At 42.7% G+C, this 17,397-nt stretch overlaps 1 protein-coding gene across 1 annotated transcript in view; it reads left to right on the top strand.

Annotated features, from left to right (window-relative positions):
• Nucleotides 1–15,331, top strand: part of LOC134335481 (calcium-binding protein 7) — a 29,194-nt gene extending 13,863 nt beyond the window's left edge. The window contains exons 2-5 of the mRNA XM_063018018.1: nt 9,966–10,109; nt 12,498–12,610; nt 13,852–14,002; nt 14,958–15,331. Of these exons, the coding sequence (XP_062874088.1) occupies nt 9,966–10,109; nt 12,498–12,610; nt 13,852–14,002; nt 14,958–15,088 (539 nt within the window). The 3' untranslated portion in view covers nt 15,089–15,331. The remainder of the gene's footprint in view (nt 1–9,965; nt 10,110–12,497; nt 12,611–13,851; nt 14,003–14,957) is intronic.
• The last annotated feature ends 2,066 nt before the right edge of the window (nt 15,332–17,397 follow it).

The following is a 17,397-nucleotide window of genomic DNA, read 5'->3' as shown; positions in this document are numbered from 1 at the left end:
ATACTTTTGTTCATTTATTGTATCTGAGACTATTTGTTCAAATGAAAATATGCTGAAGGAATTCGTATGTTGCACAATTACACTTAAAAGCAGGTTATAAATGCGCCTCATGCTTAAATCATTACATTTTTATAAATAGTTCTTTTCCCGAGGGCTTAACATGATCGTGTTATTAAACCGTCATGAATAAAGAACAACTATGAGAATAAATCGACTAACAAAATAATTAATTCAGTAACGTTAAGAACTGGAACACTTTTTAACTCACTGACTAATCTATCCTGGTCAGAGTGAAGGTCCAACATGACTAGAAACGATAGTGTGTGTTGTGCTGGTATGAGTGGATCAGACACAGCAGCACTGCTGGAGTTTTTAAATACAGTGTCCACTCACTGTCCACTCTATTAGACACTCCTACCTAGTTGGTCCACCTTGTAGATGTAAAGTCAGAGACGATCGCTCATCTATTGCTGCTGTTTGAGTTGGTCATCTTCTAGACCTTCATCAGTGGTCACAGGACGCTGCCCACGGGGCGCTGTTGGCTGGATATTTTTGGTTGGTGGACTATTCTCAGTCCAGCAGTGACAGTGAGGTGTTTAAAAACTCCTGTAAAAACTGTAAAAAGGTATGTAGAGAAACAGATGGACTACAGTCAGTAATTGTAGAACTACAAAGTGCTTCTATATGGTAAGTGGAGAAACAAGGAGGTGGTTTTAATGGTAGGGCTGATCAGTGTATATATAATCTACTGTAAAAAAAAAACAAAAAAAAACACAAAGCTTTAATATGCCACGGCTAATTTGTACGCTTCAGCAACACGAGGCATTTAGATGATTGTTTTTTGGTTGTTGGTTTATGACTTACAATAGCCTGAGGAAACAAAAGCATTTGTAAAGACAATTGTTTCCTTTTTAAATATATTTACAAAACTGCAGTTAAGCATTTTGATAGCTAATATGAGCTTCTGTTTGTGTTGGATGCAGCAGCTCGTGTTCTTCTTGTGTTACTTGGGTTCTAATTCAGATTCCCCCACATGTGTGTTCAATTCTGCTTTTAATTAAGTCCTGCTTGTGACCTTTAAAGCCCTTAATTGTTAAACTCCTGCATATCGTACTAATGGATAGCCTGGTGCACAACTGGTAGAGTCTTTAGAACCTGGGTTCGATCCTTGGAAAACTTTGCCGTGTTTCTATGAAGCCTCAGTGTGAATGAGTTAGTGGGTGTGTTGACCTGTGATGGATTGGTGACCTGTACAGTTTCTGTAAGGCACTGGACCTATCACAGCCTTGACCAGGATGAACAGTTAGTCAAAATGCATAGATTTTACCAATTTTGTCAAACACAAGGTTTTTACCCCTAGAGAAATGAACGGCAGAAGGTTCAATTATTAAATTTGGATTCTGACTGTCACTTCTCACCCAGATCACTTAAACTCTCTCGTCCCCGTCCCATATTTATTGAGACGACAAAAAGACCTATTCGTAAAGCGAGACACCCAAATTCCCTTTTTTTAAAAAAATCTCAACATAGAGATAGCCGAATATCTGCCCCACATCCTGCCTTGATCAAGCCAACATAAAAATTCATTCACAACCTTCTTATTCTGCTATTTTATTTAGCAATTTCTCCCAATGTAGCGTAGCCAATGCGTCTTCCGCTGCTGGAGACCCCGACCGCATCCGAGAAGGGTACATCTGTTTATGTTTGCTGGTGCAGTCCACCTAGTTTCGCTCACAGAATCATGCACCGACCCTCACGTTCCTTCACCCCTGTTTGTACAGACGCCTTGGGCTGCTAATCAGGGTCCTTACACGGCGTCCAGGACCATGCCCCATTTTTCACAGTGGCCAATTTTGTCTGCTGCAAGCACTGCCAATTGTCAAGTCAAGTCAAATTTATTTATATAGTGCTTTTTACAATGGACATTGCCTCAAAGCCACAGAATCTAGGACCAACAGACAAAAAAAAACCCTACTGAGCAACCCGAGGACGACTGTGGCAAGGAAAAACTCCCTTAAAATCACAGGAAGAGCCGCTCAGGTGGCGCAGCGGTAAAAAGAGACGCGCTGCAACCAGGGCTGGATTCTGAGAACGTGGTATCGAATCCAGCCTTGCTTTACCGGTTCGAAGCTGAGTGGCTATATGAGCAACGATTGGCCGGTTGCTCATATGGGGGGTGGGACAAAGAACCGGATGTGGGTCTCTCTCTGTCAGAATGCAATTGCGTTCTCTGCCGGCTGATTGGAGGCGCTTACACAGAGATGGGAGAGGGTGCCCTTAGGGTGTGTCTCTCCGCATGCAACGCTGGGTGGCGCCAAACTCGTCAATGTGTGGGTGGCAAAGATGCATCTGGCTGCTGCTCGTGTTTCGGAGGGGATATGGGTTAGCTTCAATCACCTCCATCAGGGCAGGGTTCGGCATAGACAGAGAGGAAGCACGATGCTATTTGAACAATTGGATGCGCTAAAAGGGGAGAAAAAGGGGTAAAAATTAAAAAAAAAAAGAAAAAAAAAAATCACAGGAAGAAACCTTGAGAGGAACCAGACTCAGCAGGGACCCATCCTCCTTGGGTGGCCTGGAGGATACTTTTAATAAATGGGATTTATATAAATCATACAGACAGGTAGCAGAGCTGAGATGCTTTTACCTTTCTTAATAATAATAATAAGAAAAATAATAATTGAGGAAGAAGAAATTGGAAAATTATTAGTATTTTAAAAAGTTAGTTATTAGTACTTAAAAAGTATTTTTTCATCAGAACAAGCAAAGACAACATCTGGTACCTTGTGCAAACATCATGTCATCTGTCTATGTATATATTCATTCCAGCACAGAAGGTGTCACTGACCCAAATCATCAATCACATTTCTTTACCTACACGACAAAAAACCAAACGTGTGACATTTTTGTGAAGCGGCTGAACTTTTCACGGTGTCTCCGAAGATTCTGGCTCAGATACGACTGATATTAAATTCTTCTGCGTCCTCTGTTTCATGTTGGGAATTTATACTACATGTGTCAGTCCTGTCGATAACAGTAGAAGCGTATTGATATCGATCAATGTTTTATTATCAGGACCATTCTAATTTAATATTAAATTACACATTCTTGTACACTGTTGAAGCTTTTCATATTTGAAGTGTCTTAAAATATAACTACTCTTCAGATAGATAGACAGATAGACAGATAGATAGATAGATAGATAGATAGATAGATAGATAGATAGATAGATAGATAGATACTTTATTAATCCCGAAGAAAATTAAGGAATTTAATCAACGTTTACACAATGTGGTGTCACTGCTTTTACAAGATCAGTACATATCAGGTTAAATTATTTCAAAATATTTTAGGTTCAAAGCAAATTACTCAGTTCTAAGCGTTTGGTTGTTCATGGTTCTGTTCTAGTGCGATATTCTTAGCATAAATATATATATACACCGATGTACTTTGTAGTTCTACAATTACTGACTGCATGCTTTGTTAGCCCCCTTTCATGCTGTGTTTAATTGGTCAGGACCCCACAGAGCAGGTATTATTTAGTGGTGGATCATTCTCAGCACTGCAGTGACACTGACATGGTGGTGGTGTGTTAGTGTGTGTTGTGCTGGTATGAGTGGATCAGACACAGCAGAGCTGCTGGAGTTTTTAAATACCGTGTCCACTCACTGCCCACTCTATTAGACACTCCTACCTAGTTGGTCCACCTTGTAGATGTAAAGTCAGAGACGATCGCTCATCCATTGCTGCTGTTTGAGTCGGTCATCTTCTAGACCTTCATCAGTGGTCACAGGACGCTGCCCACGGGGCGCCCAAGAAGGATGGGCCCTGCCGAGTCTGGTTCCTCTCAAGGTTTCTTCCTTTAATTTTCGAGGGAGTTTTTCCTTGCCACTGTCGCCCTCGGCTTGCTCAACAGGAGTTTTTGTATCTGTTGGTCCTGGATTCTGTAAAGTTGCTTTGAGACAATGTCCATTGTCCAGCAGTGACAGTGAGGTGTTTAAAAACTCCAGCAGCGCTGCTGTCTCTGATCCACTCATACCAGCACAACACACACTAACACACCACCACCATGTCAGTGTCACTGCAGTGCTGAGAATGATCCACCACCTAAATAATACCTGCTCTGTAGTGGTCCTGACCATTGAAGAACAGAGTAAAAGGAGGTTTAAAAAGTATGTAGAGAAACAGATGGACTACAGTCAGTAATTGTAGAACTACAAAGTAGGTACAAGGGGTGGCATTTCTGTTCTGTCCTGGACATCTATAAGCATTTTTATCAGTCTGATGGTCTGACTTTCACCTTTTATAACAGTGATTAGAAATGACGGAGAAAATAAATGATGTTTACTGTCCCGATGATGTACGAGCGCTCATTAGAAGAGCTTAACACCATTTAACTCAGTTGATGACGCATTTCATTTCGGATTGTAGACTCAGGGTCTGTTTGCATTTTCTTACTGATCACACACTGACAAGAGCTCACAGACACAGTGGGACAGTGGTAGCCTAATGGGTAGGGCTTTGAGCTATCAACTGAAAGGTTGAGAGTTCGAATCCCAGCTCTGCACCCAAATATCAAGACAGTCGAACCATGAATATTAAGACACACAAATGACCCTAAACCATAAAAATAGAGACAGCCAAATATCTGCCATGGTCAAGCCAATGAAAAATGATTTGACAAACTTTTACTTCTCTAATAATAATAATGATGTGGTGGATATACACCGATCAGGCATAACATTTTGACCACCTTCATAATATTGTGTTGGTCCCCCTTTTGCTGCCAAAACAGCCCTGTAACTGTGATGCACTGTGTATTCTGACACCTTTCTATCAGAACCAGAATTAACGTCTTCAGCTATTTGAGCTACAGTAGCTCGTCTGTTGGATCGGAACACACGGACCAGTCTTCGCTCCCCACGTGCATCAGTGAGCCTTGGACACCCATCACCCTGTCGCCGGTTTACCACTGTTCCTTCCTTGGACCACTGTTGATACACCGACCACTGCAGATCGGGAACACCCCACAAGAGCTGCAGTTTTGGAGATGCTCTGTCCCAGTCGTCTAGCCATCACAATTTGGCCTTCATCAAACTCGCTCAAATCCTCATGCTCGCCCATTTTTCCTGCTTCTAACATCAACTTTGAGGATAAAATGTTCACTTGCTGCCTAATATTTCCCCCCCACTAACAGGTGCCGTGATGAAGAGATGATCAGTGTTATTTACTTTACCTGTCAGTGCTCATAATGTTATGCCTGGTTGGTGTAAATATTGCACTAAATAAGGGGGACAGTGGTGGTCTAGTGGGTAGAGCTTTGAGCTATCAATTGGAAGATTGTCGGTTGAAGTCCAGCCTCTGCTATGAAGTCACTGTTGGGCCCTTAAGCAAGACCCTTAACCCTATCTGCTCTGGGGGGCCGTACAATGACCGGGCCTGCCCTCTGACCCCAGCTTCCAAACAAGCTGGGATATACGGAAAAAATATGTTATTGTACTGTACAGCTGTATATGTATATATGACAAAAGCATTCTTCGTCCTTCTACATACTGCAGTGTACCTGCAACCTTGGTTTTCAGACGGTGTACAGTAAAGCAGCACAACAGAAAAGATTTTACTCCAGATATCGTTGCTATTTTTTCTCTCTCCCCCGCCGTCAGCCTCAGCGACAGGTTCTGAGAAGTTTTCCTGCTTTGCTTTGTAGATTTTTTGACAGGCGACAGCTTTGCGCTCCACTCGGGCTTTTGTCATCCTATAATTATGAGGATGTGTTCTAACAAAAGAGGTCGCGTGTCAATATAGCGCAACGACAAAGTCTTCTCGGAATAGTGTTAAACATTCCATCCGAATGTACTGTTACAGCGAAGAACGACGGCTTCCTGGAAATGTATTTCTATGCGGTCAATTGTATGAAAGTGTATTTGTGCCCAACAGCTTTCGGAGAAGCAGGTACCAGTGCCTTTTGGGTAAAAAACTAGATCAAAGTAAAACTCAGTGCTATTTAGGAAAGTTCTTTCATTTCAGTTTTCAGCAGAAGTGAAAGTTTATGTACATTTGTAATGAGTGTATTTATCACATCTTGAAACTGCAATGATTTCTGCAGATGATCTGTGTTGATAATGATAATGATAATGATGATAATCTAGTGCAGATGGAACACATTTATTTGTCATATATTCATAAACACGTGTCCCGTACAATGACATCGTTTTTCCACATATCCCAGCTTGTTTGGAGGCTTGGGTCAGAGTGCAGGATCAGACGCTGGAGCTGAGAGGGTTAAGGGCCTTGCTCAAGGGCCCAACAATGGCTGCAATTTAATATGACATCATTTTTCACCTTTTGTTTTCAGCTTGTGCCATATGCTAAGAAAAAATTATATTATTATTATAATAGGGCAGCACGGTGGCTCAGTGGGTAACACTGTCGCCTTACAGCAAGAAGGTCCTGGGTTCGAACCCCAGGCGAGGCGGTCCGGGTCCTTTCTGTGTAGAGTTTGCATGTTCTCCCTGTGTCTGTGTGGGTTTCCTCCCACAGTCCAAAAACATGCAGTCAGGTTCATTGGAGACACTGAATTGCCCTATAGGTGAATGGGTGTGTGTATGTGTGTCTGCACTGTGATGGACTGGCACCCCGTCCAGGGTGTCACTGTGTGCCTTGCGCCCATTGAAAAGCTGGGATAGGCTCCAGCACCCCACCGCGACCTTAATCGGATAAGCGGTTAAGAAAGTGAGTGAAACAGTTATTTATTTGCAATGTATTTATTACTGATGTCAGGCATTACAGTAAAACCATTCTAATGGTAAAACCATTCCAGTGTTATTGTTGAGACATTGGTTCTGAGAGGCCTCACAGCAAGAAGCTCTTGGGATTCTGTGTTGTTTGCATTTTCTCCCTGTGTCTGCATGGGTTTACATTTAGCAGACGCTTTTTATCCAAAGCGACTTACAATACTGTGACAGTATAAGAAATTTAAGCTTAAGTGCCTTGCTTAAGGGCACAACAGTGGCAACCTGGCAGTGGTGGGGCTTGAACCAATGACCTTTTGATTACTTGTCCAGTACTTTAACCACTAGGCTACAACTGTTCCTGCTATGGGTGCTTCAGTTTCCTCCCACGGTCCAAAGATTTGCAGTCAGGTTAATAGGAGATACTAAAATTGCCCTTTGGTGTGTGTGTGTGTGTGTGTGTGTGTGTGTGTGTGTGTGTGTGTGTGTGTGTGTGTGTGTGTTTGCCCAGTGATGGACTGGCATACCTACCACAACCCTGACCAGAATAAAGCGATGGCAAAACAGACAATGTATGAATAAAATGGTTTATTTTCTTGTTTATCTTGGTCATGTTTGTGGTGGGTTTAGCACCCTAGACAGAGCAGCAATATACTGCAGGGTAACAGACACTTTTACAACATACAGTACACATTCACTTAGTCATATCAGACACAGGGAGAACATGCAAACTCCACACAGAAAGGACCCAAACCGTTCCACCTGGAAATCAAACCCAGGACCTTCTCACTATAAGGCAACGGTGCTACCCACTAAGCCACTGTGCCGACCAATTGTTGATTTATACACAATGATTGCTGGCATATTTCGTGCGTACATATAAACAAGGGTCAAAAAGCACAAAGAATCTCTTTAACTTTACATCCACACTGTCCTTTAGGCCACGTAATCTCAGCTGGAGTCGCCATTATTACGGCTTTGAAGTACGAGCGCGCCTTCACACATCAAACAGAGCGCCAGTGTATCATCAGAGAAATCGAGTCCTGAGACGTCAATACAAACAACAAAAGAACAACAAAGAGAGCAAGGATAGTCAGAGGAGGTTCCAGACCCAGAGCTGAAGTCAGTGTCCCAGTATTGAGCTTAAATCTTTATTAAGTAGGTGCTGCTGTCAATACCACTTTAACAGAAAGTGACTTCCATGTAGTACAGTGTTCTGAAAGAGTATTCCACCCCAACATTTGTGTTTTTTGCATAAATTAAAATCACAATCAGGGATTTGTGGCACAACATGATGCTACCACCACTATATTTTGCAGTGGGTAACTCTAGCGGCCTACACAAAACACCTTTGGGATGAATTTGGGTGTCTATTACAGGCCAAGCCTTCTAGTCCAACATCAGTGCCTGTCCTTATAAATGCATACTCCAAAAATAATGTCTACTAATGGCCATGATCTAATGTGTTGATCTTTTCTGGCTATACGGTGCAATATAACACTTTACTTTTACATGTGCTGCATTTAGCAGATGCTGTTATTCAAAGTTCAGTACAATTATGACTGAATACAGTTCGAGCAATTAAGGGTTAAGGGCCTTGTTTAGGGGCCCACCACTATTAGCACACAGGAATCCAAGTGCTGTTAGTAAAAGTGACTGTTCTGCCCTATCTCTGCCCTTTTATATCCACTGTGACTGTTTAAACTGAGTGTCCTCTTTTTATTCTCTTTTGAGAACTGGGGTTGGCACACAGTGGTGGATCGAGCAGCTGGCACATATGTCTCTTCTTCCTCTCTTTCCTGTCTATGCTTTAAACTGCGAATTCAAAAGGGCAGAGAGGGTGGAACAGCTACTTCCATCCTGGGGGTTTTACCATGACAACAAAAAGGCCAAAGCCAAAAGGTGCTGCAACACCGACCAAGTTCTCCGTAAAGAATGTTGACATATGTGGCGGTGAAAAAAAATTAGTTCAGCATCACAACAAAGACGCCAGCATAGATCACCAGCAATGAGGTGCCGAGACTGCCGTTTAGAGGAACCGTGTCAGTCATTGGCGCTAGCCATAATGGCATGGCAGTCGGGCATGATAGTGTAATCTGTGCCCCCTGCCAAGCTATATGGCAGGTGGGCCCATTACAGTTTGGGCTTTACACTGTTTTGTGGTGGATTATAAAACTCAAACCAGAACTCTCCCCTCACACCAGCAGTGGTGCACACACATCCAAAAGTCAACTCGATACATTAAAACCTCTGGAGGCGCCTACATGCTTCACGGGGTGCCTCATATTTCATAATTACGGCCTTGACATATTGTAACCTGACGTGTGGAAAATTGCATGTGACCCGATAACAGTCTGTAACGCGTATAAATGAGACGCCCAGTCAACCGTCTCAACTGCACGTCAGCCATTGTGGAAGGACCTTTAAAACGTCTGTCTTCTTGTCTGAGGAACGGTTTACCAGCATGAACTTTTTTAGGGAGAGCGGTAAATTATAGTCACGACCACAAATGTGCCTCGGACATATACACTATATGGTCAAAAGTATTGGGACACCCCTTCCTATTAATACATTTGTGTGTTTCAGATACAACAATTGCTAAATGGTGCAATAAATCAATTATATACAGGAAATTACACGCTTCCAACTTTGCAGCAATAGTTTAGGGAAGGTCCTTTCCAGTTCCAGCATGACTGTGCCCCTGTGCAGAAGAAAAGCTCGGTTTAAAGAAACTCCAGTGTCCTGACCTCAGCTCCACTGAACAGCTTTGGAGTGAACTGGAACATCAACTGAGGCTTTCTTGGCCAACATTAGTGCCCTGCCATACAAATGCTTCATCTTTTGACTAAATGGGCACAAATTCCCCACAGTCATACTTCAAACCCTTGTGAGAAGATCACATAGCTGAACTGAACTGAACCACTGAACCACTAAACAGCTCTTGAATGAACTGGAACAGCAGTACCCACTCTTACAAATGCTGTTTTGACTGAATGGGCACAAATTCCCACAGGCATACAATCCTTTAAACTCTTGGGAGAAGCCCTCTCAAAAAAGTGGCTGTTGTTATAGCAAAAAGGATCACACAGAGGTCATTTGTTTTTGAAACTAGACGTCCAACAATCTTATGGTCAGGTGTCCAAATACTTTTGGCCATATAGTGTAGCTAAAATGATATATGCATGCTTTCAGAGATTTATATTTCCAATGTGTCTGTCTGTCTGTTTTCCTCAGAGATCCGGGAGGCGTTTAAGGTGTTCGACCGCGATGGGAATGGATTCATCTCTAAGCAGGAGCTGGGCATGGCTATGCGCTCCCTGGGCTACATGCCCAATGAGGTGGAGCTGGAAGTCATCATTCAGAGACTGGATATGGACGGTAGGAGAAGCGAAAAATCTGCTCCACTCCAGAACTGCATGGTTATGATTCCATTCGTAATCATTTTAAAGCCATGTACTATCTTTGCTTTGTACAGTTTGTAAATTCCTCACATTAATGTTCAATGGTGCATTCCAATCACCACAGTATTTCCCTGTGAAGTGGACTTTTGGGAGTGAAAGTGTTCAGTTGGAAGGAAACTTTAAACTTATCATTATAAGGAAGCTGTCAGTAAGGTTTTCTCATCGATCACTGCATGTCTTATGGGTTAAAATGTCTGGCACAATATCTAAGACCAGCAAACGGTACGAGTGGAATTATGTCAGACTAACAATTTATTGATCTTTGCTGTAAACTACCAATGATGTGAAATTAACCAATTAACGTCTAGAAATGCTGCAAAATTCAGCTTGATAACTTCATACAGGGTGTCCCTAAACATATACATAGGCTAAATGCATATTTTGAATACATTTAAAAACATTTTTCATTACAATATCAATCAATAACATCTTCAATGTGTATTTGTGATGCAGTATGTATGTGTGTGTATTTTAGTAAACTTATATAGTTAGTGATGTGTCCACACTTTAGGGACTCCCTGTACAGTACAACATAAACATGACGCAAACCCACTGTATGTCCATAAAATCACGTTCATTCCCATATTTCATTCACAAAAAATAATCAAAGATTGCAGTCAATGCAACCCTCTGATGATGTTGATGGGCATCCCGAATGAAGGGAGTTCCCTCTTTTTATTCTTATTTTGAGAACTTGGGTGGGCACACAGAGGTGGATCGAAATTAAGGGATTTAACCTACTGAAGTTCCCTTAGCTGATATCACATGATTAATGTGTAAAGAATACAAGGGCACTACATAGGGACTTTGTGGAATAAAATCAGGCGCAAGTATTTTGGCCTTTCTTTACCATAGTTTCTGGTAGAAGGTTAACTACATCATCTTTTTTTAAAGTCCCCCTAGCTTTTTATTGGCATTAAGGGAGGAGGGGGATTGTGGGTAATTATTTAAACAGTGTTACACACTAATTTCAACCTTGTAATTAATTATGAATTTATAAAACCACTGGATTCTTGTGTGGGCTGTGTGTTTACAATGTGAAAATCAGTAATAAACAAGTGTGTGTGTACAAAAGGCTGGGATTTCATTTTCTGACTCCAGTCTCCGTTAAGCCATTAAGCAGATTCTAACACCAGGCTCTTCTGGCTTTTTGGTGAGCCTCATAGTTACATCGGTCCATGTTAAGGCACGTCTGTGTCTCCACACTGGACCAGTGTCTTTTATAAACCTGTGAAAAAGAACCTGGACAAAGCCACAATCTTCCCAGCTTTGGTGCTCCGGTAAAGCGCACAACTCAGATGAGAAGTGATTTCAGTTGTCCAAGAGAAGACATAATTCTTTTCTTAGCTTTTTTTTCTCGCAATCTAGTCATATCCAATTAACCGATTGCATTATGCTTCCTCTCTACTGATGTTGGTAACCGAGGAGAGCCGAGACTAGCACACGCCCCTCCATGTGTACAGTAGCCGGCTGCATCTTTTCATCTACAAAGGAGAGTTCATTTGTGGATCGGCGCTGTGTACGGAGAGTCACACCCTGTCCACATTATCATTCGACTCTGTGCAGGCACCATCAATCACCATCCGGCTTCCTGCCCTGTATGAACAACCCGCCCAGCCCAGATGGCAGAGCTGAGTTTCGAAACGATGTGTTCGAAATCTCGGCTCTGGTGTGCTAGTGTGTTTTACCAGCTTTCAGATTCAGTCAATTGCCTTTTATGTTTGCACTATTCGCTAAAAATATCCTTTATTTTTAACAGTTTGGGGAAGGCCCTTTTCTGTTCCAGCATGATTTGGCCTCTGTGTACAAAGCTAGATTCATAAGCTCTGGTATTGTCTGGCATTTTTGCAGTTGAAAGTAGAAAACTATAAAAGTTCCACATAAATATACTTAGGCCACATGAACAACGATTGGCCGGTTGTTCAGATGGGCGGGACTAAGCCGGATGGGGTCTCTCTCTGTCAGACTGGTGCAATTACGACCTCTGCTGGCTGATTAGAGGCGCCTACACAGAGATGAGGAAAGAGTGCTCTTAGGGTGTGTCTCTCCGTACACAATACTAGGTGGCACAACACTCGTCAATGTGTGGGTGATAAGCTGCATAAGGCTTGCTGCCCACGAGTCGGGGGGGCGTGGGTTAGCTTCGATCTCCTCGGTCAGAGCAGGGATCGGCATAGGTGGAGAGGAAGGAGAGGATGCAATTGGGCAATTGGATGCGCTAAAGGGGAGAAAAAAGGGGAGAAAATGCATTAAAAAAATATAAATATACTTAGTCAGTGTTGGTCCTTCTCTCTGTGCGTCTCAGGAGATGGTCAGGTGGACTTTGAGGAGTTTGTAACCCTTCTTGGGCCAAAGATCTCTGCCGCAGGAATGCCTGACAAGTTCAACGGCACTGATTTTGACTCTGTCTTCTGGAAGGTAATTATCAAGCGCTGCTGACTTGTTAGAACTGACAATGTCTCTCTCGCTCTCTCTTTCTCTCACACACACACACACTCCTCCCTCACACTTTCTCTGCACTTAAGCATTCAATAAAGAAGCGCCTATAAAGCATCTACATGCTTGTATATGTGTTTTAATAACCCACATTGTGTAAACACGGCGGTATTTCTCAAGTTCGAGCAGCAGGTGCTAAGTGGGCGAGGGGAGCGTGTTAGTGGTTCCTGTCAAATATTTATGCTGTGTTGTCCTTGTGCGGTGTTCTTGAACCTAAGAAGCATGAGGTCCTTTTTAACTGTCTGCTGAGGGTTAAGAGGTCTCTGTATATGTGTGTGTGTTTGTGAGAGAGTAGATGCAGCTTCTCAACCCTTTCTACAATGTGGTAACACATACCCCGTATGTCCTCGGTCTACATTTGCATTTTCAGGTTATTTATATTCTTTCCACATTAACTGCAATTACAGGTAGTCCAAGAATCCATTAAATTGAATTTAATTCCCAGTAGACCTGTCAAAGACAAAAGAGAGAAGCTGTGATACGTAGGACACTTTCCACCTGAAACGAATTAACGTTCATGAGGTGGAAGTGCAAGATCTGTCAAACAAGACGGATTGACAGATCACACACTATGCCGTCATGCCCCCTCTGCCAGCCAAACTAGGAGCACAAAGAGACACAAATTTTAACTGCATTTATTGATTTTTTTCTGGTTTCTAGTTAAGGGTTTCTGTCAAATATTTATTCTGCAGTGTCCTTGCATGGTGTTTATGAACATTGGAAGCACTGTGTGTGTAGGAATGTGCTCCACAGTGTCCCCCCCCATCTTCCAAATTGACACAGAAGGGTAAACTGGGGGATCTAATTCACACCTAGTTGTAAGTTAATGTGTGTGGATATGTGTTCCTCCTGTTATGGACTTGCTTCCCTGTCCCCTGTCAGGAGTAAAGGTACCGGACTGTTGATGATTAGTTTGAAGATTTAGACCCAGCCACTGTTGGACCCTTGAGCAAGATCTATACATTTTATTTGCATAGATTGTACACTTTGTTGGTTGTAAATATAAATATGTATAAAGGACCCTGTCAAATGAAGATGTACTTGTTTGACATAGTGATTCAAATCCAGCCAAAATCAGATAAAAGCAGACAAGCTGACTCGTCTACAGACTTTTAGTCAGTACAGAACAGAATCATGGGAAATGAAGTCTTTTTGTTCTGTAGTGTGACCTGCAGAAGCTGACAGTGGATGAGCTGAAGCGCCTTCTGTACGAAACCTTCTGTGATCACTTGTCTATGAAAGACATCGAGAACATCATCATGACCGAGGAGAACCACATCGAGAACCCTGAGGACTGCCAAGTGGACATCGACTGTAAGCCTGAGAATCTCTCGTGATCTACTAACATACACCGATCAGCCATAACATTAAAACCACCTCCTTGTTTCTACACTCACTGTCCATTTTATCAGCTCCACTTACCATATAGGAGCACTTTGTAGTTCTACAATTACTGACTGTAGTCCATCTGTTTCTCTACATACTTTTTAGCCTGCTTTCACCCTGTTCTTCAATGGTCAGGACCCCCACAGAGCAGGTATTATTTAGGTGGTGGATCATTCTCAGCACTGCAGTGACACTGACATGGTGGTGGTGTGTTAGTGTGTGTTGTGCTGGTATGGGTGGATCAGACACAGCAGCGCTGCTGGAGTTTTTAAATACCGTGTCCACTAACTGTCCACTCTGTTAGATACTCCTGCCTAGCTGGTCCACCTTGTAGATGTAAAGTCAGAGACGATCGCTCATCTATTGCTGCTGTTTGAGTTGGTCATCTTCTAGACCTTCATCAGTGGTCACAGGATGCTGCCCATGGGGCGCTGTTGGCTGGATATTTTTGGTTGGTGGACTATTCTCAGTCCAGCAAGGACAGTGAGGTCTTATTCACTCATACCAGCACAACACACACTAACACACCACCACCATGTCAGTGTCACTGCAGTGCAGAGAATGATCCACCTAAATAATACCTGCTCTGTGGTGGTCCTGTGGGGGTCCTGACCACTGAAGAACAGGGTGAAAGGGGGCTAACAAAGCATGCAGAGAAACAGATGGACTACAGTCAGTAATTGTAGAACTACTAAGTGTTCCTATATGGTAAGTGGAGCTGATAAAATGGACAAGTAAGTGTAGAAACAAGGATTTTAATGGTTTTAATATTATGGTTTATTAGTGTATAATTTTTCTGTGGTATGAAATAAATTTTTCTGGCACGTTTGAGACACTGTGGTTCATCTTTTATATTTATTTACTTATTTGTCTCATTCCGCAGCATCGAGTCCGACCCAGCAGGTAAAACAGACGTGTGTGAGGAAGAGTCTGATCTGCGCTTTTGCCATCGCTTTCATCATCAGCGTGATGCTGATCGCGGCCAATCAGGTGCTCCGCAGCGGCATGAAATAACGGTGGCGTCCAACCAGAAACTAGAGACCGTTCACCACTGATCCGTGACTGAGAACAATGTGACAAACTGACGTTACCTGGCAGTGCTGTGATTCAACCTGTGATTCAATAACTGCTCAATGGAATCGACTACACCTAGAGCTACAGCTGAAAAAATAAATAAACAAATAAATCACGGCATGACAAACTGTAGCTCGTCTCTGGGCCTTCATGTCTGTATTGAGCTCTGAAGATGCATGGAAACGTCGAACTTGAGATCCTCTTCCTCCTTAGTGCATGAAATGATGCATGGACCTTCAGTAGTTTTACAACATCAGTGGAGATCTGTTGTATATCGATCGGCCTGCCAGCGGAGGAGTGGAGGAACATATTTTCTGACTATTAACACAGAGACCTAATCCATTTGCATGACTACAAGGGCTGTTCAGGATGTGCTCATGTCGTACAGTGTGTTACGTGTTGTTTTTCGGTAACTGTGCATTATTAACTGTTGCACTAAGCAGTAAAAATACTTCATGCCGACAGGGGTTGGCATCAGACCTACGTTATGTTCTGATACTATACCAAGGCTGTTTGCTGTGTATTTCTTTATAACTGGCAACCAGGAGTTGACCCCTTGGCATTTTGCTATTTTTACTTGAATCTAAAGGATTTGAGCCCCTGTGGGTGTCTGAAAATACACTGATCAGCCATAACATTAAAACCACCTCCTTGTTTCAACACTCACTGTCCATTTTATCAGCTCCACTTACCATACAGAAGCACTTTGTAGTTCTACAATTACTGACTGTAGTCCATCTGTTTCTCTACATACTTTTTTAACCTGCTTTCACCCTGTTCTTCAATGGTCAGGACCCACCCTTAGCGGAACCCTTTTTCACCCATGCATTCTGCACACATTCTGCTAATCAGGGTCCATACACAGCGTTTGAACACCCCACCCACATAGCCCGGCCATCCCGCCCTAGCAGAACAGTGTCCGCTGCAGGCACTGCCAATTGCAGGCACAGCCCTTATCGGAACCCTTTCTCACCCATGCTTCTGCACATGCGCCTCTCTATGTGCTAATCAGGGTCCTTACACAGCGTTTGAAGACCCCGCCCACATAGTCCGGGTATCCCACCCTGGCAGAAACGTGTCTGCCGCAGGCACTGCCAGTTATGGCACCCAGCTGACCGGTGGCAACACCGAGTTTCGAACCGAGGAGTTCAGATTCTCGGTGCTGGTGTGCTAGCGGAATATCGTGGCACCCCATGACCCAGCATATTTTAACAACCCCACAATAAACTCAAAAATGATTCAAACCTTATTTGGATATCTTTGGATTATTGGAATGTACACAGAAAAAAATAATACAATCACTTAATTATGAAATCCCCAATTACCACAAAATACACGTAGTACCACAAGTACATTTTATGACAGGCATGTATTTATTGGAAAAATTGGGTGTGACAGACTTATTTGAGTGTGACATTAGACTTTTAGCTTCAATCTAAAACTAAAGAAGCTAGATTTGGCTTTTTAACTCCAGATGTAATAAGATGAAAATTGTGCAGTGATCCTTTACCAAAGTATTTTAATAAAAACCTGAACATTTGTAATACTCAATAACCGTCATTCAGTCAAACAGAAGAATTCAAGAAACCAAGGACTCAAACGCTGGTTCCAGGTGTAGAAGAAACACAAAGCACGTCTCACATCACTGTCTGTAGATACTCTGTTAGTTATTCGATTACCAACAGTATTGAATGGAACATCTGGAAAACACTATGCATTTTCAGGTTGAACCTACACAGTTCATCCTACTGTAAAGTCACCGTGTTCCCACGTTTACTCACCGTAAAACCTGCACTGTTGATGCATGGCGTGTCTTATCAGGTAAAACTAGTTTTTTAAGTAAAGAAAACAATAAAAATGTAACCTCTGTAAACACGATGTACCGTAATATAGTGAAAATTCATTAGCATATATTTGACTTAGATTTAATAATATACAGTAAGTCCCATAGATATAAATATTCAAGCATTTCTTTTCGTTACTTAAGAGATACAGTATGTAAACAAGTGCGGTCGGTGGCTTCAGTTTTCAGATTTAAATCTAAGCTGCGCTATCACTGGGACAGGCACCCACACAGACACAGACACAAGTGGCTGTGTTTAAGGAAAGGAAGAGTCGAGGCCAGTCTCGTTCATGGAGAGTCATGCACTGATCTCCGATCTCTTTTTGGACTGTGGGAGGAAACCGGAGCGCCTGGACAAACTCCAGACAGAAGGGACCCGGACCGCCCCACCTGGGGATCGAACCCA

The sequence above is a fragment of the Trichomycterus rosablanca genome, chromosome 21 (assembly GCF_030014385.1).
Source record: "Trichomycterus rosablanca isolate fTriRos1 chromosome 21, fTriRos1.hap1, whole genome shotgun sequence".
NCBI classification, from domain to species: Eukaryota; Metazoa; Chordata; class Actinopteri; order Siluriformes; family Trichomycteridae; genus Trichomycterus; species Trichomycterus rosablanca.
This window is presented reverse-complemented; position numbering and strand designations above follow the sequence as displayed.